The sequence below is a fragment of the Cygnus olor genome, chromosome 2, assembly GCF_009769625.2.
Source record: "Cygnus olor isolate bCygOlo1 chromosome 2, bCygOlo1.pri.v2, whole genome shotgun sequence".
NCBI classification, from domain to species: domain Eukaryota; kingdom Metazoa; phylum Chordata; class Aves; order Anseriformes; family Anatidae; genus Cygnus; species Cygnus olor.
In genome coordinates this window covers 64,570,266-64,596,050 of record NC_049170.1, presented here as the reverse complement: position 1 = coordinate 64,596,050, position 25,785 = coordinate 64,570,266, and the positions used below count along the sequence as shown (strand labels likewise).

Here is a 25,785-nt window from a genome sequence, read left to right as displayed (position 1 = left end):
TAGACATAGGAAAGCCCCATTTTTACTTACTGTAACAGCACAGTATATACCTACTTTAAAGTCATTTTATGTTCATTTTTACTGAATCATTGGTATAGTCACATAAAGACAAAATGTTTCTTGAGGTACATGACAACAAAGTGCAGCAAATGGTAACAAACCAGACCCAAGCATTTTGTGCATGGTATTTGGTTCATGGCTAATTTACAACAAGTAATCAAAAAATCTGTAATTTGTCATTTCTTTGACAACTCTCTTTATTGAATTTGCAGAGGATAAAGACAAAGACAACAGCATTGTTTTAGAGGTACATATTTAGCCATATAAAATCACCCTGGATGTCACTCAACATTTTTAAAGCATTTCTGTGTAACAGACTTCTAATTCATTTTTAAAGGAACATTTAATATTATTGCTAGAAATTATATCACTGTCAGCAAAACGTAATACAAGCACTCTGATTACTCAGCTATCTGCTCTACCACAACAAAGTAATCCCAAACAATATGGTACCACAGCTTCATGTTTGCAAGCCAGATTTATTATGTCTTCCAGATTCCAGCAAGAAACAGATATTAAGAAATGCATGCTAATCATTGCCCTAATGAGAACAATATGCAGTTGGTTTTTAGGTTGTCACAAAAATACGAAAGACCGGTACAGACTAAATGCATCTAAAGTTCAAGGAAACACACTCCTTTTTTTCCACTAGCACATTTCAGTGAATGGACTTTTCTGAGAGAAAATTTTTAATGAACTATCTAAATTTTAGTGTATATGTTTTCACTAGGCACAAGGCTAAAAAAAAAAGCCTGACCACAACTGTGAAAGGAAAATAACCGTGGTACCACTTGTATATGTATAAAAAGCTATGAGCTTATAAAGCACTAAAAGCCTGCCCAGCATCTCTCTTCCAGAGATGGTGAAAGCCTTTAGTTTTCCTCAGCTATGTTACTATCAGACAGTAGTAAATTGTGTATCCTATTTATGCAAGACTTCCTATCATTGTCAACTTGGATAATTTTTCTTCACTAAAAGGTGCCCTGGAAAAGCACACTATTTGTGGGGAAGAGTCCAGCAGCCACTAAGGAAGAAACAGAACTTGGTAGCTCTGCCCAAAACCACACCAAACCTCCCAGTGTTGCACTATTTTCAGCTAGACAACTTCTGGAACAAACTACTACCCAGCACGTGCAAGAGGACAGGAACCTGGCTTTAAACATATTTGCAAATGATGCATAAAATGCATGCCTAGACTTATAGAATGGGATAATTAATTTCATTTGGTAAATGCACAAAATCCATCACCATTCCATACTTTTGATCACCTGCAGGTGCATGCAGATTTGGTTTGAATTTTTTAAAGCAAAATATGTGCACTTCTTGCACTTTTTTGGTTATTTATTTCCCTTACAGAAACTTTCACTCTGCCCACCAGAAAAGGATGTGGAGATGACAAGGTTTGAAATGCTGACTGAACAGCAAATTTGGTAGTCATCAACAGAGGAGGTGCAAAAGAAAGCAAGATTGACACTTCAGCTTAGATCTCAGTGCCTTCCCATCACACCATACATAAGACATCTAAAACCTCTCTCTGCAATTCCTCCTTCCACCTCCTTGCACTGGTCACACAGCTTTGTCTTTCCCAACATTGTGAGGCACTATCTGAATGCTGATTTAGGCTTTCCTAATTATGTACTAAGAACATTTTTTTTCCACTTCTGTATGGAATTACAATGGTGTTTCTGTACTCTTTGAGTATGGAAAGACTTTTGAAAATATTTACAAAACATTAAAGCCATTTAGAGTGCAGTACCTCTCAATCTTTTTGCATAGGTTAAAGCTAGTATTACCTCAAAAAGTGAGTGCTAAAATAAAATATTATTGAAAAATATCTAATTGTACCCTTCTGGAATACTTCACCAAAAGTGTAGTAAATGCAAGAAAACTTTGGCTTACTTTTTAGGGTTGTCCCTCTCCCTCCTTCCCTTCCTTTCATGCCCTTCTCCCAAGAAACAGAAAAGGATTTTTTTTTTTGCATGTCAGCCAGCATTATGTGAATAGAACTACTCTAGCAGAAAGCAAAAAATCAGTTCAGACATTAGGCAACAAAACCAAGGGAATGAATTTCCATACTTTTGATGTACATTGTTTAAAATGGAATATTTTTTGGTCAGGCAGGGATGAGTTCTTACCCAGGACATATTTCCCCTTCTCTCGAGCCCCCAGAAGTAACAACAAAATCTAGCTTTTTCTTCATGATGTTACCATTATTGCAGTCTGCTTATACTTCGTCTTCTTGAAAAAATAAATAATAAAACCTTTGCAAAAGGAAAATCAGCCATAGTTTAAATAAATAGTATCTATAAATATTATCTTAGTGGTAACTATATGTACTTCAAGTGCATCACTGAACAGATTAATATGATGAAAGAGATCTTTTGTGTTACATATTTTATTCAGTTAAATGTTTATGTTCTCTTTCAAGTGAAAACTTACAATTCCCAAAAGAGCAACAATAAGCTTGAAAAATCAGACTAGACGTCAGCAGTGGACTATTAATAACCATCCTCCTGGCTAATATTTGTTTGCCTGGGGCAGCCAGTGTCCATAATCAGCATTCATCTTTCATTCTCCTTGTCTGGGCTGTCTGGCAGGTGCTGGGTGGGGTAAACACTGATGGGTCAGCAATACCTAGCTGTAGATCAAAAAACCGAGTGGAGGTTGTCACGCTGTAGTTCTTTGTATAGGTTTCCTGTACTGGGTAACAGTCTTTGACTGTGTAAATGCCAACCCAAGATTCCACTGAAACAAAGCAGAAATTTGACTATTTTAGATGACAAGCATGAATGAAAGTGTCACAATGACGTTAGAGTGGCTGTTTCTCAAGCAAAACCTACAGGCTGGAACTGCCCATATTTCTTTATGGGGCCTATCTTGCTGAAAATCTTAATGAAGAATTGAGAAACAGTTTAGCAGAAGATCCTGAAGAAATTTTGGAAAATGCAATGGCACTTGCAGTGAAATAGGTTGACCTTTGCTATCCTACAGGCCAATAGTAGCTAATTAACTTCAGGTTTCTATGCAGTCTGCTTACCATGGCAGCATTCCCTATCAGAGGATGCATGGCAACACAAGAAAGGCCACAAAGCTAGCATAATTTGGACACCACAGTGATCTTAAACCTTAACATTTTGGTGTTGAGCACATTTCAAATCATGATACCAACACCTTTCAGGTTTACCTCTTTTGAAGGAATGTCACTTCTGCTTAGTCACAAATTTAGTTGTTTTGCACAAATCCGATCTTTTCTAATCTTTCATGTTACTTTCATGTCAGCACTTCTTCGCTTCACCAGTAAAGCAATGTAATGCTCAGTGAGTTGTTCTAGAAGGCAAATTTTGGTGCCTCCAGCTTGGGTAGCATGGGGACAAATTGTCTTACATTCTGCTCTTAAAAAGTTGAAAGGTGTGAATACTGAAAACTTGTGGTCCACTTCACATTGTTGGGCCTCAACACAGTCTTCAACACTCTAAAATACCGAGCTCCTACAACTATTTAAGACATTCAGTTCTGTCCTGTGCCTGGTTCTGCATTCACCTACACAATGAATTGCTTGTCTTCTGCTGTGGTAACATCCTGCCTTCACAGCCATCTAAAATCTTAGGCACCATTTGTACACTGACGATACTCACCACATCTTTAATTTAAATAAACATGATGCTTTTTCTGTCATATTGTCTCAAGCACTGAGAGTTTATCTCAAAAGAACAGTAATATTTCCAAATAAAACTCCTCTCTCACCCGTCTCTTAACTCATTCCTTCTGTTTACCAACATCTGCTTGTAACATCAGCATCACGATCACTATAATCTTTTGTAATTCCTATTCCCCTCAAACATTTCTACTGGGTCACTCATTACTTCAAGAATGCACTTAATGCTGATCTCCTGCATGTATGTGATGTAGAAAGTCCGTCCATTTTTTTAAAAAAATCAGTTTAATTCCACATGCTTATCTCAAGAGTTGTTCTGTCACTCTTTTCCACCCTTGTCCTTTGTTATCACCTCTATCTACTTCTATTTCTGCAGTCAATATCATCAAGGAAGTTTCCTTTGAACACCCTTCACTTTTAAAACCTTACTTTAAAATTTATTTATCACATGCACCCCTTCTGTGATTTTTCTTTACCCCTTCCATCATACAGCACTTCATCCAATTGTTTCATGTATTTCAGATCTCTTGATAGCAGAAAGTCACGAGGTTAAAAAATGGTTGCTCTGAGTACCATCTGTATGAATTTTTTCCAGTCACAAGGAGGCTTATTTTCTATCACTCAGCAGCAATCAAACATACTTATTTTCTATCCTTCCAGTATTGTTTCATATGGTGTACCACAATGGCATTATTGGAAACAGACAAGTTCTGAAATGAAATGCCTGTGCAGTATCTAAAAAAATAAAGATGTCAAACTGAGCAATATTTGAACATACCTCTCCAGGTCATCCTAATATACCAAAAACATCCTGATCTCAATGTTTTGATTTTCCAGTAATGGAGGGTTCTTTTCCTCAACAAGTCATTTATCAGAATTTTGAATAAAAAATTAAGGTAAAATATAATGCTACCAAGGTATTCTGTATCTCCGCTGAAATCTCCACAATTTTAACAATTATAATTTCTAGAATCCAAACCAGTATTGTCTGAAAGGTAGATGGGCAGACAAATTTAAGATATTATTTTTTTCAGAATGATCATACAGAAAAGCACTGGAAATACAAAATACTACAGGATAAAAATCACACATCGTTAACTGAAGGTATCTGGATATTAAGTTCCATAAAAGTTCCCAAAATACTGGATCAGAAAAACAAAATTCTTGGACTGAGTGATAATTTGTCTCTTGTACAATACCAGAGGATATATCGACCTAGTTATAGAGGTCTAATGACCTTATCCTTCATTTTCTTTCTACTTTTATTCAAGAAAGAAGTATTTTCCCCTGGCTAAATGCTCAGGTTCATAACCAGCCCATATATTAGGTGGCTATAACCGTAAGTATTGCATTAGCTGAATAATGCCATAAACTCCATGGCTTTTTTTACATTATTTTTTATAGTTGTCTGGGTCATCTCTAAACCACACATGAAACCGAAGCCAATTTGCTAATAAATTGCTATGCATCCAAAACCTAACATACTCTACCTTGGAAAATTCAGCCTACTTTCTTTTATGATGCAGGTGTCAGCTGCCAAGTGCAGAACTAAGCCTCAGGAGCAGATGTTTCTTACTAGCATTGTGGATAACAAAACTTAGGTGCATATTAACAATGTCCATTGCTGCAGAGCCATGTTTTGGATGTATTTTATGACAATATTAAATACTAGAATGCAGACACACTTCGATACCTGTTTTGTTTCTATTATGCGTTTTACCAGAGATATGATGAATGCTAGTTTGTGTTTCTAATTATATTACTGATTCTTCTATGGATAAATTTTGCATACAGGCTGCTGGATTCAGATGCAAAATAATGCTCTTCCATGCCAAAATCTGTATGGTACAGAATAAAATGCAAACAAGTCCCTTGGACATATTTGATCCTACTGAGATAGAAAACATTTTCTTAATAAAATACACGTGATAATAAAACAATGTGCTGTACATAGGGGATATTTATTATGTCTTCCAGCAAACTTTATAGAAATATGTAAGGCTGGGGTGAAACATGAACAATTTTACTTTTCCCTGGGTAGCAGAGACAATGATTATTATTAAGATGAAACAAAAGTATGCACATACATTTCCTGGCTGGTTTTCTGTCAGACCACTCCTGTACCATAATTTGATCTCCAGGTCCCCCAATGTAGTACTGATCTTCGTATGTTGAATTGGCGGGGATATCATACGGATCCCATGGCTCAGTCAGAGCAATCTTCGAACAAAGCTTTGTAACTTGCTCAATCTGAAACATCACTGCATCTTTATAGAGCAATATATACTCAAAGAATCTGAAACATAAAATAAAAAAGTTAATGTAGATAATCTTTTCCTATACTAAACAGGGAGCACTGCCGATAGATAAGCTTGCCTTTGACATCTCAGTATAAGACCGTTTTCACTTGCTTTTAACTTTGCCAAAACTCTGAGAAAGGCTAACCAGTTGGGCTGAAATTTCCCATGCTGAAAGTTCGTCTCAGCTGACTCTTTCCAAAATAAATAAATCAGGCTGGACTGGCTCAGCCATTTCTGAGAACAACAGAACAACTTTTCTGAGAACAACTGAGAGAAAAACATCTTCTTATTACTAGTTTTGTTTTGTTTTTTAATAACCTTTTCATTAAAAAGCTCTAGTGCCTCCATGTTTTGGAGAAAGAACTTGAAATTTGGCAGGGGAGAAGTTTTTACAAGAAGTTGCCCATATTTGGCTGAGTTATAAGCCTTCTCAAAAAAATCTGTTTGCATAGGCTGAATGAATGTGGTAGAGCCTTTCTTTGTGCTGGTTAGATGTGGTATTTGCCACTCAGTGGAAACACAGGTAGCTTAGTGGGATATGCTGCTGAAGCAGAGAACACGTGGTTCCAAATGCAGAACTGAGAAGCTCTCCCTCCTAATGGCAAAGTTTCTCTCTGGAAGCCACCAGACCCAAGGCAGTACTGAAAGCAGGAAGGAGAGGAGTGACAAAGCCCTGCTCTGAGAGGGAGATGATAAACATCTTCACGAACATTTTCATTTACTTCATAGTTACGATAGTTGCTTCTACCACAAATGCAGTGACTTCACCTATAAAAGAAAGTGATATCATCCTTACCTTATAATGAGATAAAAACAGAGAGAAATTGAAATTGAAATTATCACAAATATCAACTGATTTTGAATATGCAACCAAAAATGCAAGAGGCTTAACTATCACACAATGAGTTGTTCAAAGCACAATTCAGACCATTCTCAGGAGTGCTCTGCACCTTTGGCCAAGGAGAGTCAGGGTCCACACTCTAAATCCCCTAGAACTGTACATTCATAACTAGAAGCATCCCGTGAATATCTCAGCTGAAATATTTGGCTACAGTCTAGTATCATTCAGTGACTCTAGAGAAAAGAAAGGGATGGGATTAATTCCCTGGCACAGCTTCATCTTGTCCATATGTAGTAGTGTCTCCTTCCATCTGCAATTCCTTGCCCTTGTCTTTTCAGGGAGAAGTAAAGTTTACATAAAACAGAGTTGACATCAAAACAACTGAAAACGTTAATTATTGAACTGTACAACTACATAAGATAGGAATCAATTCACCCACTCACCCTGACACAAAGTCATTTTAAGGTTGCATTATGGGAAGTGTGTAACTTTGCTTAAAAGCATGTCAGCAACACTGTGGAGCATACTACTGAAGAACTACCTGATTCCTTATATAAATCAAAGCCTGTTATCACATAAGCACGTTTGTAATTTTTACATCATACTCAGTCCAGAGAACACAGTCACAATAACACTAACATACACTGATTTTTGTTTGCAGCCAGGCTGTAATGACTCAACTACTGTTCAGCTGGTGGCCCGTTCACTCCCATTAAAGCAGGATAAGGAATGCCTTAGAGATGAGCCTAATAACATTTGAAGTATTTGAATGACAATACAGTCATTTTGTGAAAGGACAAAACCCCAATATGTTAATTAAGCAGTAAAAGCTACTGGGAATATAATGTACATACTTTCATTTATTTTTTACTTTAAATCTTCAATTAAAACTTATCTCCCATGATTTTTTAATTTATTTTTTAACATTTTTTTCCACATTTTCTGTTTCCTTATCATTTCCTTTAGAAATTATTTCATGGAGCAAGTATCTTTTGTTCTAAATTTTGTAACCTGAGAATTGACATAGTTGCATGAGGGAGACGTACCACCTTTACTCAAGTGAAGCAGTAGTTCAAACCTCAATCTGACAAATGCAAGCATTCAATTTCCAGCTCATGAATAGCCACTGTGGCTTCAGTAAGATGACCTCAGTACTTGCACAAGTAGGGCCACAATCCAAAGAAGCCTAGTGTCTTGACTTTGCCTCTTACATGCAGATGGCAATATGTGTATAAAAAACAGCAACAATGAAAAAAAGAATGTGAAAAATCCAAATAAGTAAAACTCATCACTCAACATCTCTGTAGCATACATTCTGCAAAGCAAGAGGCTCCACCACCTATATTTTTGCTTGCAGGAGAGGCAGGGAACCACTGCTGGCATGAACTCAGTGGCTACAGTGGCACACACACAAGATGAGAACCACAGAGAATGTGGCTTTACTCACTGTGAACAACACTGATGGATAAGCTGGTGAACATATCTATGCTGTCATTATTCCACTCTGATGTACCTCACATCTAAATTTTAAAGAGAATTGTTCATGTGTGTGTCCTGGAATTAGCTAGCACAGAAACATAAGATTGATTACACAGGATCTAAGCTTAATTGCATATGAAAGGCGAATGGTTATGTTGTTGCTCTATAAACAGAACCATTTACCAGCCAAAATTAATAATGAAATGTGTGTGGATATGAAAATTACAATCTAGCATATTTTAAACCAAAATATTTTAAAATCATAATCATTTCCATCATTTCCTCTTTTTTTTTTTTTTTTTTTTTAACAGCCAAGTCCTATGTACACTGCCTCTATTTGCTTTAGGTGCCTGAGATTTCACTGGCTGCTTGAGGGGAAGCACAGAGTCCTGAAAATAGGTCTTGGCAAAGTAACAGAAGAGGAAATGATTTGTGATTAGTTTGTTGTTTTTGTTTTTCTTCCTAAAGAAGCAACATATTTGTAGGCTGTGCCCACCATTAATATTATTTTTATATGAATTTCATTCCTTTAACTGTAATTTCAAGAAAGCCCAAAGCAATTTGCAGAATTTACTTGGACAAGTTACCCTATTTGCTTGACTGAAATTATTTCCCTTTCTTTCCTGTCCTATTCCATCCTAACCCATCCTATGCTTCATGCACTTCATGCCCTTACTAGGACTCTCTCATGGTCCTTAATGCTCCCTTTGTCTGGGCCTGAAAATGGATAAATTTGGTGAGAAAAAAGTCAGACTTGAGACCGTGCTACTTGCTCTTCTTCAGGTGCTTCTGCATTGAGCCCTGCCAAAAAATGCCCAATGCTCTTCCCAGTTGTCAGTTCTGAAGCACGCTAGTCAGCATGCCATCCAACACATCTGCACTACTTCTGGTGTCTACTTCTACACTTCCATAGGATCCTCTCAATTCTCAAGTCTAGAAGGAAGCTGGCTGACTAATTGCCTTTGTAGTGAGATAGAGGAGCAGAGGTGCTGGTAGCAGCATGCATGTCATATCGAAGCACATCAGACAAGGTCATTTTCTAGAAAGAAGCAAAATAATGGTCTGAGGCTGAGACAGGGTAAAAGAAATTTCTTGTGCTCTCAAACTGGCTTTGCATCATTTCACTCTGTGGCTTTGGACAAGCAACTTACAGTACCGGAGCCTTAAGATTCCATTCCTCTTATTCCTTATTTTTCAATTGCCATAACACCAAAGAGCCACTAATCAGAGATCAAGAATCAGTTGTGCTAGGCATTGTATTAACAAAGAACAGAAACACAATTCCACAATTCAGAAAACAATGGAACAATGGCTCTTGTAAAACAGATGTTTCTTTCCTGCAAAGACATATGGGGTTTTATGTGTCCAGGATTTTAACCTGTTGACTCAGTTTTCCCAGCTGCAGCTATTTTATCCTTAAAACTCCCACTCACATTAGCCAGGATTTATACTACCTAGTAATTATTATGAAGCAATTGAAAAAATGGAAGCAAAATTTTATGCATTATTTGTATCAGAACTGTTGTATTGCTCAGCAGGGAACAGTATTTGATATTTATAATATCAAGTTGAGCTCGCTGCAATTATTCCAAAGCTAACTTTGCCTTCTTTTTTTGAGATTAACTGAATGTGTGGAACATCTGTCTGCCGTTGTTGCATTATTTAATTCTTTGCCATCTCTATTTGTAAAAAGATGCTTTTAAACACTCTGAAAGAAGTTAGAAACACTTCTAACTAAATGAAATTCCACTAGAAATATCCCAAACAAATCCTCTGTTCTTGTGAACATAGACACGTACAAATCTGTAATTCTAGTTATCTTATACCCTCTTGATAACATTGCCCACAAAATTTTTGTGACAATACTGCTTTCTACAGAGTTGTTATCAAAGAAAGATGTACTGAGTGAATGGGAACCTCTAGTAGAAGGATGACTAACAAATATCATCTTCTCATCTCTTCAGGTTAAGAAAATTTTCAAAGGAGCAAAACTGCTAAGCAGACATTCAGACAGTTGATAAACACTCTTCAGGTCAAGAACATTCATCTGCTTTTGGAAAGTTCTGGCTAGCTCACTTCAAGACTGAGAAGCATTCGTTTTTCAGTATATTTCTGGGAAATCTTTTCCTCTTTCCCATGAAGTTTCGGTAATTTCAGACTTCTGTTTTTCTTCTGGTGTATCAGACCTCAACAACAACAGTAATTTACCATATTTGATCTCACATGTTTGGCAGTGATGCTGGATTATGGTATATTGTACAAATATAGTATTGTGCAAATACATGTGACAGCAAATGTAATCTGATATTGTGTAAAAGCAGTATCTTTTAGACTGACTTAAATCATTCACAGATTGTAAAAGCCTTTTTTATTTTCAAGATGACCAAGCCCTCTGTAACAGGTATGTAATTAGCAAGGTATCTGAGGAACTCTGACAGTATTACCAGTTTCCAAAGCACAGTTAATGATGAAGTTCATGTGGAAAGAAGATCTTAAATATAGGAATCAAAATTTGGAAGTCAAAGCTATATTAACTGAAGAATTACATATTTCTGTGACTTTAATTACAAAACTTATTAATAATTGTGCAATGTCTTATTCTTTTATTTTTTTTCCATAAATTAGATCAGCTACTTGGCAAACACTAAGGGAAATAAGTTCTTCAGCAAGAACATTGTTTCCCTGGCTGTTCTTTTTTTACAGTTTGACATTCCATAATAAACAGCCTGATCCATCAAATGGTACCCCTGAGAAGAATGCATTCTAATTTAAGTTGAAATTCAGGAAAACAATTGTGTTTAAGAGAGTTGTGTTTTACAAGGGGCTAAAAGATGTACTGCCTATAATAGAGAGCATTTGTGTGTTTCCCTAAATAATGGTATGTTTGTGAACCGGAGTCTTCAGTAGACAACAGCATAGCTCAAAACAAAAGGATTGGAAGATGCGGCCAGAATACCATAATGCTTTCCAATTAATAGTATCACCTCCTAGCCAACATGGTATATCCTAGTAGAGACACATGATATCAAAATATACTTGAGGTCAGGGATTATTTTCTTGTTTGGCTTCCATAAAGAGGCTTGTGAGGTAGGTTAACAATAATACAGGTTACTGGGAAATCATAGCAGGACTTAGAGAAGACCCTAAAGAATGAGGAATGCCAGGACTTTCATCTCAATATCTATTAAAGACCTTAGGAATGGCAGAGAAGGAAAAAGGAGGGAAATGACTGAGGTACATTATCATTTATTTATTATACTTCTCATCTTCTTTGCATTATATACAGAAGGGAAGTAAATAAGACAGTTGAAGGAGTGGCTGCTTAAAACTGAGATGTGAAAATGTTCTTTTGAGCATGCAATTATATTAAGGCACTCTCTGGGCTTGGAAAAATGTAAAATCAAAAAAAAAAAAAGGAAGTAGAAATGTAACATGTAGAGATAGCCAGAAAAATCATGGTTACAATAATTTAGAGTATTTCCGAAAAGAAAAAAAAATACAGAAAAGACATACCTGTGTTTCTGTTTTTAATTTTACTTCTAATTGTCAGATTTATCTGGAGTTTTTACACTTTTCTCTGAAATAGGCTCAAAGACAAGGTATTAAATTGGATCTTAGCTCTGCCGCAATATAATAATATCTATTGTACACATAAGAAAGTCGTAAAAGAATGAAGTCCACAATCACAAATAACTAAGCTTAAACAATCTCCCTTTTCCAGGCATTTATTTTGGAATAAAAAAATAATAATAAAAAATAAATAACACTTTTTCAGCTAGGATTGGGCATTGCAGCTTCATATACATCTTCACTTCTATACATAAACAGAGAAGAATCTTCACATACTATATGAACAGGGATACATGAAATTCAAGAGAACTACGTTACTCTTCATTAAGACTGTAAAACCTATCACCCACATACTTGGCCAGTTAGTTGCTCTTCAGTATGAATTCCCGTATAAAAAGTAATAACAAAGTTTGAAGAACAGATTGCCCTTTAAAACAGATAGGGAGTAGGTCCCTTTTCTGATAGAACAAACTTTTACTTTGTGGTGGAATACTCTCTGGAAAAATTTGTGAGGATATTCACTTGTACCAGATTAATGATTTCCACCTTCCATCTGCAATGATTTCCTTAAAAGGGATGATTCAGGTCTTTCAGATACCTGTCCAATGTGAAAAATAAAAATAAAAAGACACTAGGTCTATTTTCAAGGGATTTTGGAAATTAGGCCAGCTAGGCTAATCAGACAACACAGTCTGAAACTTAAGTACACTTTAACTTTCTAACATCTTTATCCAAAGATCTGGGTATAGCTTACTTTTAAATAAACTTTGTGGAAGATGGAGATTCACTTCACTGAAAATAAATGCAACCTGAAGTTCTGGCACTGCACTTCATTCTTCCTCCCCACCTCCAATGTAAAAATAACTTCTTCATTTCATCCAGAATTCTTTGTGCGGGTCTTTTTCCTTCAGCAGCTATAAATCAAAAACAATACTGTTTGCTGAGTGCATAAATCATAGAATCATAGAATCATACAATATCACGAGTTGGAAGGGGCCCATAAGGACCACCAAGTCCAACTCCTGGCACTGCACAGGTCTACCCAAAATTTTAGACCATGTGACTAAGTGCACAGTCCAATCGCTTCTAAATTCAGACAGGCTTGGTGCAGTGACTACTTCACTGGGGAGCCTGTTCCAGTGTGCGACCATCCTCTCGGTGAAGAACCTCTTCCTGATGTCCAGCCTAAACTTCCCCTGCCTCAGCTTAACACCGTTCCCGCGGGTCCTATCAGTGGTGATTATGGAGAATAGGTCACCTGCCCCTCTACTCCCCTCGCAAGGAAGTTGTAGACTGCGATGAGGTCCCCCTCGGCCTCCTCTTCCCCAGGCTGAACAGACCCAGTGACCTCAGCCACTCCTCATACGTCTTCCCCTCTAGGCCCTTCACCATCTTCGTCGCCCTCCTCTGGACACTCTCCAACAGTTTTACACCCTTTTTGGGTGTAGGTTAGGGCTGTAGGTTAGGGCTAACCTGGGCTAGGTTGCTAGAAGGCAAAAGTGCTTGCGAGAGCTGGGCTACATTTAAACAGCACTTCTTCTCAGGATCGGTGCATCCCTAAGAGTAGGAAATTGGGGAAGGGGGACAGGAAACCTGCGTGGATGAGCAAGGAGCTAATCGATAAGATCAAAAGGAAGGGGAAGGTCTATGAAATGTGGAAAAAGGGCATGTCCTCTTGGGAAGAGTATAGAAGTGTTGTCAGGGCCTGCAGGGACGCGACGAGGAAGGCTAAAGCCCACCTAGAGATGAGGCTTGCAAAAGAGAGAAAAGATAATAAGAAGGGTTTTTTAATTATGTAAACAGTAAAAGGAAGACTAGGGATAATGTAGGTCCCTTGCTGAATGAGGGGGGTGTCCTGGTAATGGGAGATGCCGAGAAGGCGGAGATACTGAATGCTTTCTTTGCTTCAGTCTTTGCTTCAAGGACTCCCCCCTGGGACTCCTCGACCCTGGTGGGGGGAGAAAGGGGCTGGGAAATGGAGGGCTCCCCCGTGGTTGACCCGATGGTAGTTGGGGAGCGCCTGAGTGGGCTCAACGCACATAAATCCATGGGTCCTGATGGGATGCATCCACGTGTGCTAAGGGAGTTGGCAGAGGTGATCGCCGAACTGCTCTCTATCATCTTTGAAAGGTCCTGGAGAACAGGAGAGGTGCCTGAAGATTGGAGGATAGCCAATGTCACTCCGGTCTTCAAGAAGGGCAAGAAGGAGGATCTGGGAAACTATAGGCCAGTCAGTCTCACCTCTGTCCCTGGAAAGGTGTTGGAACAGCTCGTTCTGGATGCCATCTCCAAGCAATTGGAAGAGAAGAATGTTATGAGGAGTAGTCAGCATGGATTCACCAAGGGGAAGTCGTGCTCGACCAACCTTGTTGCCTTCTATGATGACATCACCAGCTGGGTAGATGGGGGGAGAGCAGTGGATGTCATCTACCTTGACTTTAGCAAGGCTTTTGATACTGTCTCCCAGAACATCCTGATAGCAAAGCTCAGAAAGTGTGGGATAGAGGAGTGGACAGTTAGGTGGGTTGAGAACTGGCTGACTGGCTGAGCTCAGAGGGTGGTGATCGGTGGTGCAGAGTCCGGCTGGAGACCTGTGACTAGCAGCATTCCCCAGGGGTCAGTGCTGGGTCCGGTTTTGTTCAACATCTTCATCGACGACCTTGATGAGGGAATAGTGTCTGCCCTCAGCAAGTACGCCGATGACACAAAGCTGGGAGGAGTCGCTGACACGCCAGAAGGTTGTGCTGCCATTCAGTGAGACCTGGACCGGCTGGAGAGATGGGCAGGAAGAAACCAAATGAGGTTTAATAAGAGCAAGTGTGGAGTCCTGCACCTGGGAAGGAACAACCGGACGTACCAGTACAGGCTGGGGGACGACCTGCTGGAGTGGAGCTCTGAGGAGAAGGACCTGAGGGTCCTGGTAGACAACAGGCTGACCATGAGCCGGCAGTGTGCCCTCGTGGTCAAGAGGGCCAATGGGATCCTGGCATGCATTAAAAGGAACGTGGCCAGCAGGTCACGGGAGGTGATCCTCCCCCTCTACTCCGCCCTGGTCAGGCCTCACCTGGAGTACTGGGTCCAGTCCTGGGCTTCCTGGTACAAAAAAGACAGGAATCTCCTGGAAAGAGTCCAGCGGAGGGCCACAAAGATGATACGGGGCCTGAAGCATCTTCCCTATGAGGAAAGGCTGCGAGACCTGGGTCTGTTCAGCCTGGAGAAGAGAAGACTGAGAGGGGATCTTATCAATGTGTATGAATACCTGAGGTGTGGGAAACAGAGGGATTTGGCCAACCTCTTTTCAGTGGTTTGTGGGGATAGGACAAGGGGCAATGGCCACAAGATAGAGCACAGGAAGTTCTGCACCGGCATGCGAAAGAACTTCACGGTGAGGGTGACAGAGCACTGGAACAGGCTGCCTAGGGAGGTTGTGGAGTCTCCCTCTCTGGAGATATTCAAGGCCCGTCTGGACGCCTACCCAGGCAGCCTGCTCTAAGGAGCCTGCTTTGGCAGGGGGGTTGGACCCGATGATCTTTCGAGGTCCCTTCCAACCGCTTTGATTCTGTGATTCTGTGATTTTGTACTGTGGTGCCCAGAACTGCACACAGTACTCGAGGTGAGGCCGCACCAGCGCAGAGTAGTGGGACAATCACTTCCCTTGACCGACTAGCAATGCCGTGCTTGATGCACCCCAGGATATGGTTGGCTCTCCTGGCTGCCAGGGCACACTGCTGTGACTGGATTCAAATACAAAGAGTCGGGGCATGAAAAGTCCAGGTGGAGTAGACTGCAAGTGTGGAAAATAAAAGAATTAGGGGAAAAAAGGGGAATGTCTGAAGAGGCAGCATTAGAAACAAATGTTAATTGCTCCATTGCTATAAAGAAAATGGCATTTTGAACACATATCCATTGATCTGTGGTACAATAAATGGTAATGCTATAAGAAGGTAAGCCTACAGTTAGCGCTACCTTCACCTCGGGCAGAGAAGGACCACGTGCCTTAAAATGGAACAGATTTAAAGCTGAGAAGGGACACCCAGATCTCAGCAGGCAGGAGCACAGAAAAGTGGGATTCCTCACAGCCCTGACTGTAGGGATCACATCATGATTAGAAGTTAAAAGCAGAGAATTACAGCCCTCGCTTATCTGCTGAGTGGTGTCTTGCCTTCACCTATCCCTCTGCCCACATCTCCATAACCATGTCCACAAAATGCTTTTGCTTCTTCCCTATAATGTAATGAAGCAAGTTCAAATCCACAAGATGCTGTATTGCAGAGAATGAAAATAGCTACAAGTTTTCCATATCAATACTGGGAAGCCCTTTAAAATGGAGACACCTCCCTCCCCTGAAACACATCTATCTTGGGCCTGGTTGTAGTCATTAAAGGCTTTTCTTGATGAAGAACGTACTTCACTAATGAAACCCAGTCAGAAAGGGTCACAAGCACTTTAAAAAAAGATCAGATTCATCCAGATGATCAACTTCAATGTATATCAAAAATTTATATACAGCATCAACAAGCATAAGTTGTTAAAAAGGGCAAGGATTGCACATAAACACATATATAAAAAGTGAAATAATTGCTAGGACAGCGGTTCTGAACAAGAGCATCTGTGAGTCCTGTAAATCATGGACTAAAGATAAAACAGGACATGGACCTGTTACCAAAAGTAAAGCTTACTTTCAGACCTACTAACAGCAGTATGATATGCAAGACATGGGAGGTCATTTATTTTATTCTGCTTAGCCCTGGTGAGGTCAGAGTGGTAATGCTCTTTCTGGTTTTGGATGCCACACTTAAGAGAACAGATAAACAGACTGGATATAGTCCAGAGAACAGCAAGAACAATGTGATGTTTAAAAAACATGACCTATGAAGAAACTGGGCCTGTTTAGTCTACAAAAGCAAGACACAATAAGCTTGCCCAGTATATAACAAGTTAAAAAATAATACCAATCATTCTTCTTGTTCACTGAAGGTAGCACTGGAAGAAAAGAGCATCATTTTCATCAAGAAGGGTTTAACTGAGATACTCTGTATGTGCAGGCATTGCAGGAACAGGTTTCTACTGAATTTTCTTAAGTTCCAGATTTCACAGGAAAAGCAGGGGTCAGAAACATGCCAAATAAAGCTTTGCTTCCCCAGGATGGAGGAGCAGCTTACATGGTGACTCAGAGACCTTCTCTGCCTTACGTGTAGGTCATGCTTGAATACTGATGGCTGCTTCACTCTTCTGGTAACAGGTAAGCTTAATAAATTAGTCCTGAAATTATCAGTTCTATGACTGACTTGGATCCTCAACACTGCTGCCTACCCAGAGGTGCTGAACAACCTTTGGTGACAATTTAATAACTTTAAACTAAAAGTGGGTAAGCTTAGATTAGATATAAGGAAGAAATTATCTAATGAGAGGGTGGTGAGGCACTGGAACAGGTTGTCCAGGGAAGCTGTGGATGCCCCATCCTTCGAAGTGTTCAAGGCCAGGCTGGATGGGGCTTTGGGCAACCTGGTCTGGTGGAAGGTGTCCCTGCCCATGGCAGAGGGGTTGAAATTATGTGATCCTTGGGGTCCCTTCCAGCCCAAGCCATTTTATGATTCTATGATAATTTTCCAAGACCTTCCAAAAGCAATGGCAGTGACTGTCCATCCTCTCTCGGGAGTCTCAGCAGAAAGTTGAGCCTCTGTTCTTATTTCAAGGGGAGCCTAGGGATTTGAAGGACAGTGCCATGTCATAAATTGTAGGACTACTCTGTGAGCAATATCGATGATGCATCACAAGAAACTAACAGGGAACCACTGGCTACAAAGTGGTTTAGAGACAGAAACACATAACAGCCTGATTTGGTTTGTTTTATCCTAACAATCTTACTACAGATTCCCTAAAGCAATACCCTAAGGAAGTGGCCAGTAAAGGCAAAAGAAGAGAAACTGCAAGAATAAGATTCAACATAGAGTCCATCTAAAGAAAATAAAAGAACTATCCATCTTTAAACATGACACTGTGAATGCTATTGCAACGAAATTGTTGTGCCAAATTAGTGTCTACACTGAAAACAATCACCTACCTACATATTCTGTATTGACAGAGCTCAGTATGTTCTTAAAAATCATCTGGACCGCAAATAGATAAATATTTAATAGATGAACATGCATTTCAAAATCTTTCCCTTCAAACTATTGAGTACTCACGTTAGTGTACACATCTGTGTACTCAATGGAGAACTCACAGATTATCTGTTAGTCCATCACAGAAACATGTCTTCATTCCTGAAGACAGCAATCACCTAAAGTAAGAGTAGCTAAGAATACAATTCTATTTTTAAGAAAGTTTATAGCCATTTTAATTGTATTAAAAACCTGACATATTTATTTTTCATTCAAGGACAGTTCTAAGAAACAGTAGCAAGGAGGACAAGACCTGTAAATAATATTGGTATAAATATACTGCACTGGCACAGCTGAAAGTTTTCCATGACTCAGGGAAAGGTCACTAGACTTATTGAACATGTTTAGACTACCCATGCTGATTAAAACATGACAGAAATAGGTTTACCATTTAGCATGTGACACAAATGCAAACCAAAGTCTCTAGCAAACAGGTATGTCTACCTAAATTTTTTAAAATTTGTTTTCTTCCCAACACAGAGCTTATGCATTTTATACTGGTAGGGAGTCACAGTTTTATTTGAGCTTCCTTAATTAATATGAATTCAGAACTTCTGTATATACAAAAATTAGTTTCTTTTACTGTTCCTATAACAGATAACTATCATAAAAAAAAATTCTGTTTTCAAAGCACAAATGACTTTATTTATAATTTAAACTACATTTGCATATTGTAGCTTTCTGGTGTTTCTAATTGTGTTTTTACACATTTAATGGGCAAGATTTTCAAAACTGACCAGTGATTTTGAACATCTTCATAATTTGTACACCCAACATTAAGATACATGAAGAGGGCTGCTTTTCAGAGGAACAGTAGTCAGTGTTTTCTAAAATTCATTGTGCCAGTGTAACCATTGAAAAATTGAGGTGCCCAAAATTACTAGACAATTTTTGAAATCTGTGTAAGAAACGCCTGAATCCTCTCCCTAGGGAAATGCATCTGCACAAATCACTCTTGTATATACCAGATTTTCCCTGCAATCTCTCCTGTTTCCCCTGGCTGTCAGGAGATGATTGTTCTTTACGCATTGTAACAGCAGTTTAAACTGACTGAATATTCTGGGTCTCATGATATTTCTTCTTCTCTTATTCATAGCATTCTGGGCTTTGTTTTTAGGCGAAGTAATTAATATCTTTATATTGTTAGCTTAAATTATTTGAATCTTAAATTGTAATTTATTATTTTATATTAATTTTTATTATTATATTATTAAATTACATTATTACTTTTTATTAAATTAAAAGTGCTTAAGTTATTTGAAACATCTTTTTGTCATAAAAAAAAAAAAAACCTCTTTGGGGCCTTTTTAATGCAGTCACTTGCTACAGCTAACTTGACAAAAATCCTAGTACTGAGAGTGTGGAAACTCAGAAAAATGAGTTCACTCATGGAAAATCCTTGCAGCATTTTCATTTATCTGCTCTCTCTGGTCTGCTGTGTATCTCGTGGTACTCCCTCTCCTACATTCTCTGTATTGAGTTAACCCTGTAGATGGATTCGTTTAGGGACAGAGCTATTACAGTTTAGGTGAGTTGAGGAGCAAAAATCAGGGAGGAAACTCTCACTGTGGGTGAGATGGCAATTCGGCTGCTGCTCACCTCCTTTTCCCTTTTATCAACCCAGAAATACTCCCTATCCTTAAAGCTTTAGAGGACAGCAAGCAAAAGCTATTTTTTACATCATGGTTGTGACAATATGGTCCATCTTCCCCAGCAAACTGCTTATCAGTGCGGCCAGGCTTTGGGCACAAGGCTCAGAGGGCCACATCAGTGCATTTTTTCCTGAAGCAACTGGAGAAGCAGAGGATGCAGAAGGCTGCTGGATGCAGATCCATTAAGCCCCTCCAAATAGCAGGTATATCCCTAGTCAGAAAGCTCATGGTAGCACCCAGAGGCTGCTCTGATCAGCTGTAACAAAGTGTAATTTCTACATGAACAGTTCAGACTAATAACGATTTAAGCAGAATTTTGTTGATATATCTGATGTTTGTTCAGACACCACACTAACTTCTTGGCTAACATAATATACATACTGTTTTCGCCCTTTTCATAAGATTTTAAGTGACATTTTCTAAAATACAGAAGTTATCTATGGATTTCTACAGCACAAAACTGCATTGAAATATTTTGGGGGATAATTACGAAGACCAGACTGATTATAAATGCGTCTGTCAATTGCAGACAGCAAGTAATTCATTAGGCCAATGTGTCAGAGAATACTGGATATTTGAAGAATACTTCCATGGTAAAAAATAATAATAATAATCCAGAGGACATTGAACACACTGAACAATGTTTATAGTTACTATTGCTACAGTATATAAGCATCTCAGTTACAATACATATCCTGCAGAGACATACAAGCTTTCTAAGTGAGTTTTTCCATTCTTTCAGAGGAAGGAAATTCAGAGAACCAAAGTGTGTTTCAGACGTGTGTGAGACTTCCAAACACCAGTAAAAGAGGAGAGCCCAGCTGACCCACTGTGAATCCATTCACTGGGACCCAGCTAAGCAGATGTGCTACCAACACTTGGCAGTGCCTCAAGCAGCAGCTTGTGCCTCCGTGCCAGGCTGTGCATCACTCGGGCCTGGCTTGACCATGTTAAGGAGCAGGTACCCTGAATGTATCTGAATTAGACCCAGTTCTGCCTCCACCTCTGCCTGACCAACTGTTTTCTACTTCAAAGTCTAGGTTACTTCACATTAAGGATTTATGAGCTTAAAATACCCTGCCTATGAGGTATGTATGATGTGAAAACATCTTCTCCTAAAGTTCAGCAACAAACTAAAAATTGTGAGAAATACAAAGAATACCCATAATTGTATTGAGCATAAATATCTGCATGCTTACATTTGGTTTTGGAGACAGGCAGCCCAAAACAGTAAGTTAAAAAAAATAGCAACTCTTTCCTCTTCTGCTACGCTGAGGTAATTTGATTTTTCATTTTCACTCTTCAAGAAAAAGAGGAATAAAGAAAATGCAAGGCATGTGTCCACTCTCCCACCACTATCTCCTTTTACTGTCCCATAAATCATTTTTTCCTCTATAAAAAGTACAGCAGAAACCATACCTCCACACTTAATCAACCATGTTATCCAAATCTCACTCTTTTCTGAGAAAGGCAAGGTAACAGACTGGTCTGACTTTGCAAATCCATCTGTGTTTACATGCACAGGTATTTGAAGTGATAAAAGGAGGCTTCCCAGTCCCCAGATGCCACCACAGATAAGGAAAAAAATGTGTTTCTTCTACAAAAGATGCAGGCCAAGAAATCTGGATCTAATTAAGTAGTGATACATTAATTTGGGAACTAATTGTAGTAAGAATTCCTCATCCTGTATGGAGCTCTGTTTTCCAAATAATAAACTTCCTCTGAGAATTACCATAACTGCATAGCATGAGTAAACTTTCCAGTGCTGGCTGCCTAACAGTATGGCAGAATCATAATTTTCCTGGCAAGAAAAGTATCTGAATATGATAAAACCACAGTTGGAAATGGTATTAGGAGATACTGAAAGAATGAAAAATGAGATGTCTCTTTGCTGCTCTCACTGCTTCAACTCTGTGCCCCATACAAGCGTTTAAAAGTCCTTAGCACTGCCTTGCACTAAAATACCCTTTGAAAACTTTGGGGAAAATCTGGCCGTTCCCCCTCAGAAACATCCACTTCCGAAACAACAGGTATCCACGCGGACAGACTACTTAAAGAGAACAGGTTGCTGAGAAAGCTGTGGATGTCCCATCCCTGTAGGTGTTCAAGGCCAGGCTGGAGGGGGCTGGTCTGGTGGGAGGTGTCCCTGCCCATGGCTGGGGGAGTGGAATTACATGGTCTTTAAGGTCCCTTCCAACCCAAACCATTCTATGATTCTGTGCAATTCTCAGCTTTTTGGGCACAGTGTCAGCCTTGCACCAACCTTCTTGTGCAGAGTTTCACCCAAACTCTTGAAAATAAATGGCAAATGCAAAGCACACCACATGTTTAGGAGCATTCTTACCTTCTGAGCCACCTGATTTTCGGATGAAGTAGCGACCTTACCCTGAACTCCCACAAAGAAATGACAGGAGGACAACAGACCAAAATTGCTTGCTAAGCGTGACACTACCAGACCAGACAGAAATGGGCAACATCAGAGACTGAAACCTCAGTGGAAAGTCCTGTAAGGTCACCACCTTCATTGCTATCCTACACCATTTTTGCTCTGTAACTAGTCCCAAGCTCAGAATAAGAATACAATGGGACAAAAGCAGAGATTTTTGTTCTTTATCCTGCTGGTAAATAGTACCATTCTGCAGTGATTCTTTAGGGGAGCCTTCTTTCTCACCTCATTAAAGCCTTAAGAAAAAATGTTATTTCTTAAAACATAAAAATCTATTAGAAAACAGTTTGTTCCAATAGACAACCTGGGATATTAGTTACAGATGCCATAAAGCTTTTACTGCTTTACTGCTAACTTCAGTGAAGATGTTGACAACATGTTTTGAACATACACTCAAAAATATGAAATAATATTTGGCAATAGCTATAAAGAAGCAGATTCTGAAGAGCACTTGACTGCACAAGAAGTCAACCAACAAGAATCAATGAAGCCATTTTTGGAATGCATCACTTCTGAACTATTCAACTGACCAAAAGGTAAATATGCAGGGCCTCATTACAATGTTATTTTTTAAATGGAGCAAAGAAATAAGGTTCATTGTAACTGGCCTTAATATGTGATGTTGCAATGCATGTGGTAATCTTGGTCTTCTACATCGTTTTGCTATCAGTCACAATATCACGTTTCATTATGAATTATCCTCCAGATACCTACTACTTGTAGAAAGTAAAATACCCAGTAAGCACGCAAAGCTACCTTCCAGCTGAGAAGGACAAAGAAGTTTAATGAACTTAAGAGTTAACAACTGCTTGAATATTTCACTCTAAAAGACAATTTCAACTACAATGAATAGATTGCTTTTACTTATAATTTAGGGAGGAGCTAGAGGAAAATTGCTTCACTGGGTTGGAACTTCATAAGATCTGAAAGAAGGCAGCAATGAAGATTTTCACTACTACTTCCATAATTCTACATATCTGATGCTCCTCTGTATCCTGCAGCTTTTAGATGGCTCCTTGGAGACATAAGGGTTGAATCAGACAGTTATGCAGTTCCACATATATCTCCATTAAGTTTTGAAACATAGTATTTTTTATTTACAAAAACATCCAGAGAGCGCTCCAGATTTAGATTGATTTGGTACCTTATTATACCAATGATATCTGATAATCCAGATCTTAACCACTGAAGTCCTCTTTTTTTTTTTTTGACAGACAAGAAATTAATAATATCAAAAAATAACTAAACACTGAATTGTTTTATACGCAAAAGAAATATGCTATACACATGTAGTGTGGCATCTGCACATATAACCATTGACTTTTACACTACTTTTCCAATACAGCATTGCCAGACAACTATGGAAGCAGCATGAAGCTATTCAGCTGGGAAAGACAGCCCCTCTGGGCTGGATTTGGCCCACATAATAATGATAGAAAGAAAGAGTAAATTTCATTTCATAAGGAATGAAAAGGATAAAACAGGCTTTCACAGAATGAACAGCTAAGTAGCTCCCGAGGCATGTGAAATCTTAATAGCCAAAGATTGAAGAACTGTAATGACTACCGTATGAGTACTCTACAAAAAGAAAGTGCCTGCCAAATTCATGTTCTGATGCCAGAAATTCAGAAAATCATGAAAATCTGAAAAGAAAATTTGAAATAGCAAAAATATGCCCATTGCTAAGCTATAGAAGCAACCCTACTGACTATTATGAATACTACTAAGAAAATTCTCAGTGCAAAAGAAAGAATTCCAAAAAATACTATTACCTTGTTCACTTTTTTGTGGCATAAGGAAGTTTCTTTTAATAATCAAATGGGACATAAAGCCAGATGTGTAAGCATAACCTTCAAAAAATGATTAAATTGATTCTCAAATAAATGTTTGTCAAGGATCTATATTTATAAAAAAATGAAAACAAGTAAAAGTTCAGACGGAAACAAGTGATTCTTTCTTTTTCACTACCACCTGTCATAAATTAGTTTTTGGACAAGGACAGTTGTGCTGCTGTTGAAAACCCCTAATTTACTCTTGTGTATAAAAGTATAAAAGGTACAAACTCTGGAAACTAATACACTACTGAACACAAGGATTGTCTCACACATTGAACCTCCTGTTCTTTCACGTACAGGAATGAACTCTTGGCAGAAAATCCTGTCCTTGACCTATGACTCTCAGGTATCAGAGAGCAACCATGCTATTGGAAAAAAAAGCCATGGAAGGACACAATTTCCTATGGAACCTAATATCTCTTCTCAACACACATGCATCTCCCTCAGGGCCATAAAAATAAGGCAGTAAACAAAAACAGACTAAACAAACAGGTCTGTTTGGCAGTAATGAGGACAATTTTCACTGCCTGGTGCTACTTCAGGTTATGCAGTGCCATGCATAACGCTCCTTATTCTAAGAGAGCCAAAATGTTGCACAATGTGGTCCTGTTCCACACAGACATCACCCTTCCCCAGTGTGCCAGACACTATACCATACTTGAAAAACACTCTGAAGAAGGAAATAATTTCCCCTTCAAGTAAAGAAGAGCAACAGGTAAAAAAATACCTTGAGAGGGAGAGCTCAGCAAGATGCAAGCGAGCAATTCCTTGCAAATTTACAGGGAAGGCCAAGCTGAAGGTCCTCTGAAGAAAGCTCTGGAGCTGAGCAGCGTCCAGGTGAGGAGTTGGACTTCTGCTGCTGCAGCTACACACACCTACAGCCCAAACATCACTGGCTGGATGGCCACAGGTCATATGGAAAGAGAAGGCAGGCCTAGCGTGATAGGCATGAAAAAAGGCTCTCTCATGACCTGCATGCAGTTAACAGCATAAATGACTACCATTTCACTGACTTCACTCGTCTATGAAAATTTCCTCCAGCTGAAAACCTGTCCCCCACAGTTACTAAATGGCCAAATCTGTTGATATGTAAAACAAAACAGTCTTTAGCTGGAGAAAATTCTCTTAAGTTCTCATCACATGAACAAATCAATAGCAATGCTAACCAATCAACAGCAATAGGATAATATCATGAAAATTAGGTACATTAGTGAACAAATGGATTGAAAAATGAAATGCAGGGAAGGTAAACAAAAAAAAAAGGGGGAGGAGAGGGAAGTCTTTTGTTTTTGTAATTAAAACATCCTGCCTCCTTCCCTGATCACTTTATCTCCTCTAACTGGCAATTGCCTACCAAAATTCATCCCTGGAAGTGCTGGCAGAGGCAGGGTGTGGACCAGATTCAGAGGCACAGGTTTTATCACCACATCTCCCAGTTCCACTCAGATGACACAATACTGAAAGCTGTCCACCACAGTTTTACCATTGCTGTCATCTATAAGGCTGGAGAGTGAATGATGGTTTCATTTTTGGCAGTGTGGACCAACCTCAGGAATTGAGGCTCAGTTTGAACTGGAAACGGAGAAATGTATTTCTTGTATATACGTTACAGATGTGCATCTAACATACAGTCCTGGGATGAGATCCTTGTGCCAAACGCAAAATTCTCATTGACTTCACTAAGCTTTCAACCTTGAGTTACAAAAGTAAACAAAAAGTCATGTAAAGATCTTTTTCCTGTTGACCGAATATATAAAACCCTTCTCTTTCTGGTATGTCAAGG

At 39.0% G+C, this 25,785-nt stretch overlaps 1 protein-coding gene across 2 annotated transcripts in view; it reads right to left on the bottom strand.

Annotated features, from left to right (window-relative positions):
• Window positions 1–248: 248 nt before the first annotated feature.
• EPDR1 (ependymin related 1) overlaps window positions 249–25,785 on the bottom strand; it is a 32,839-nt gene continuing 7,302 nt past the window's right edge. The window contains exons 1-3 of one of the 2 annotated variants that reach the window (XM_040550400.1): window positions 24,730–24,932; window positions 5,803–6,011; window positions 249–2,805 (exon numbers count right to left, since the gene is read on the bottom strand). In XM_040550400.1, coding sequence (XP_040406334.1) covers window positions 2,615–2,805; window positions 5,803–6,011; window positions 24,730–24,917 — 588 coding nt within the window. In that variant the 5' untranslated portion in view covers window positions 24,918–24,932 and the 3' untranslated portion in view covers window positions 249–2,614. Of the gene's footprint in view, window positions 2,806–5,802; window positions 6,012–24,729; window positions 24,933–25,785 lie in introns of those variants that run through there. The other variant, XM_040550399.1, reaches the window with a different exon arrangement.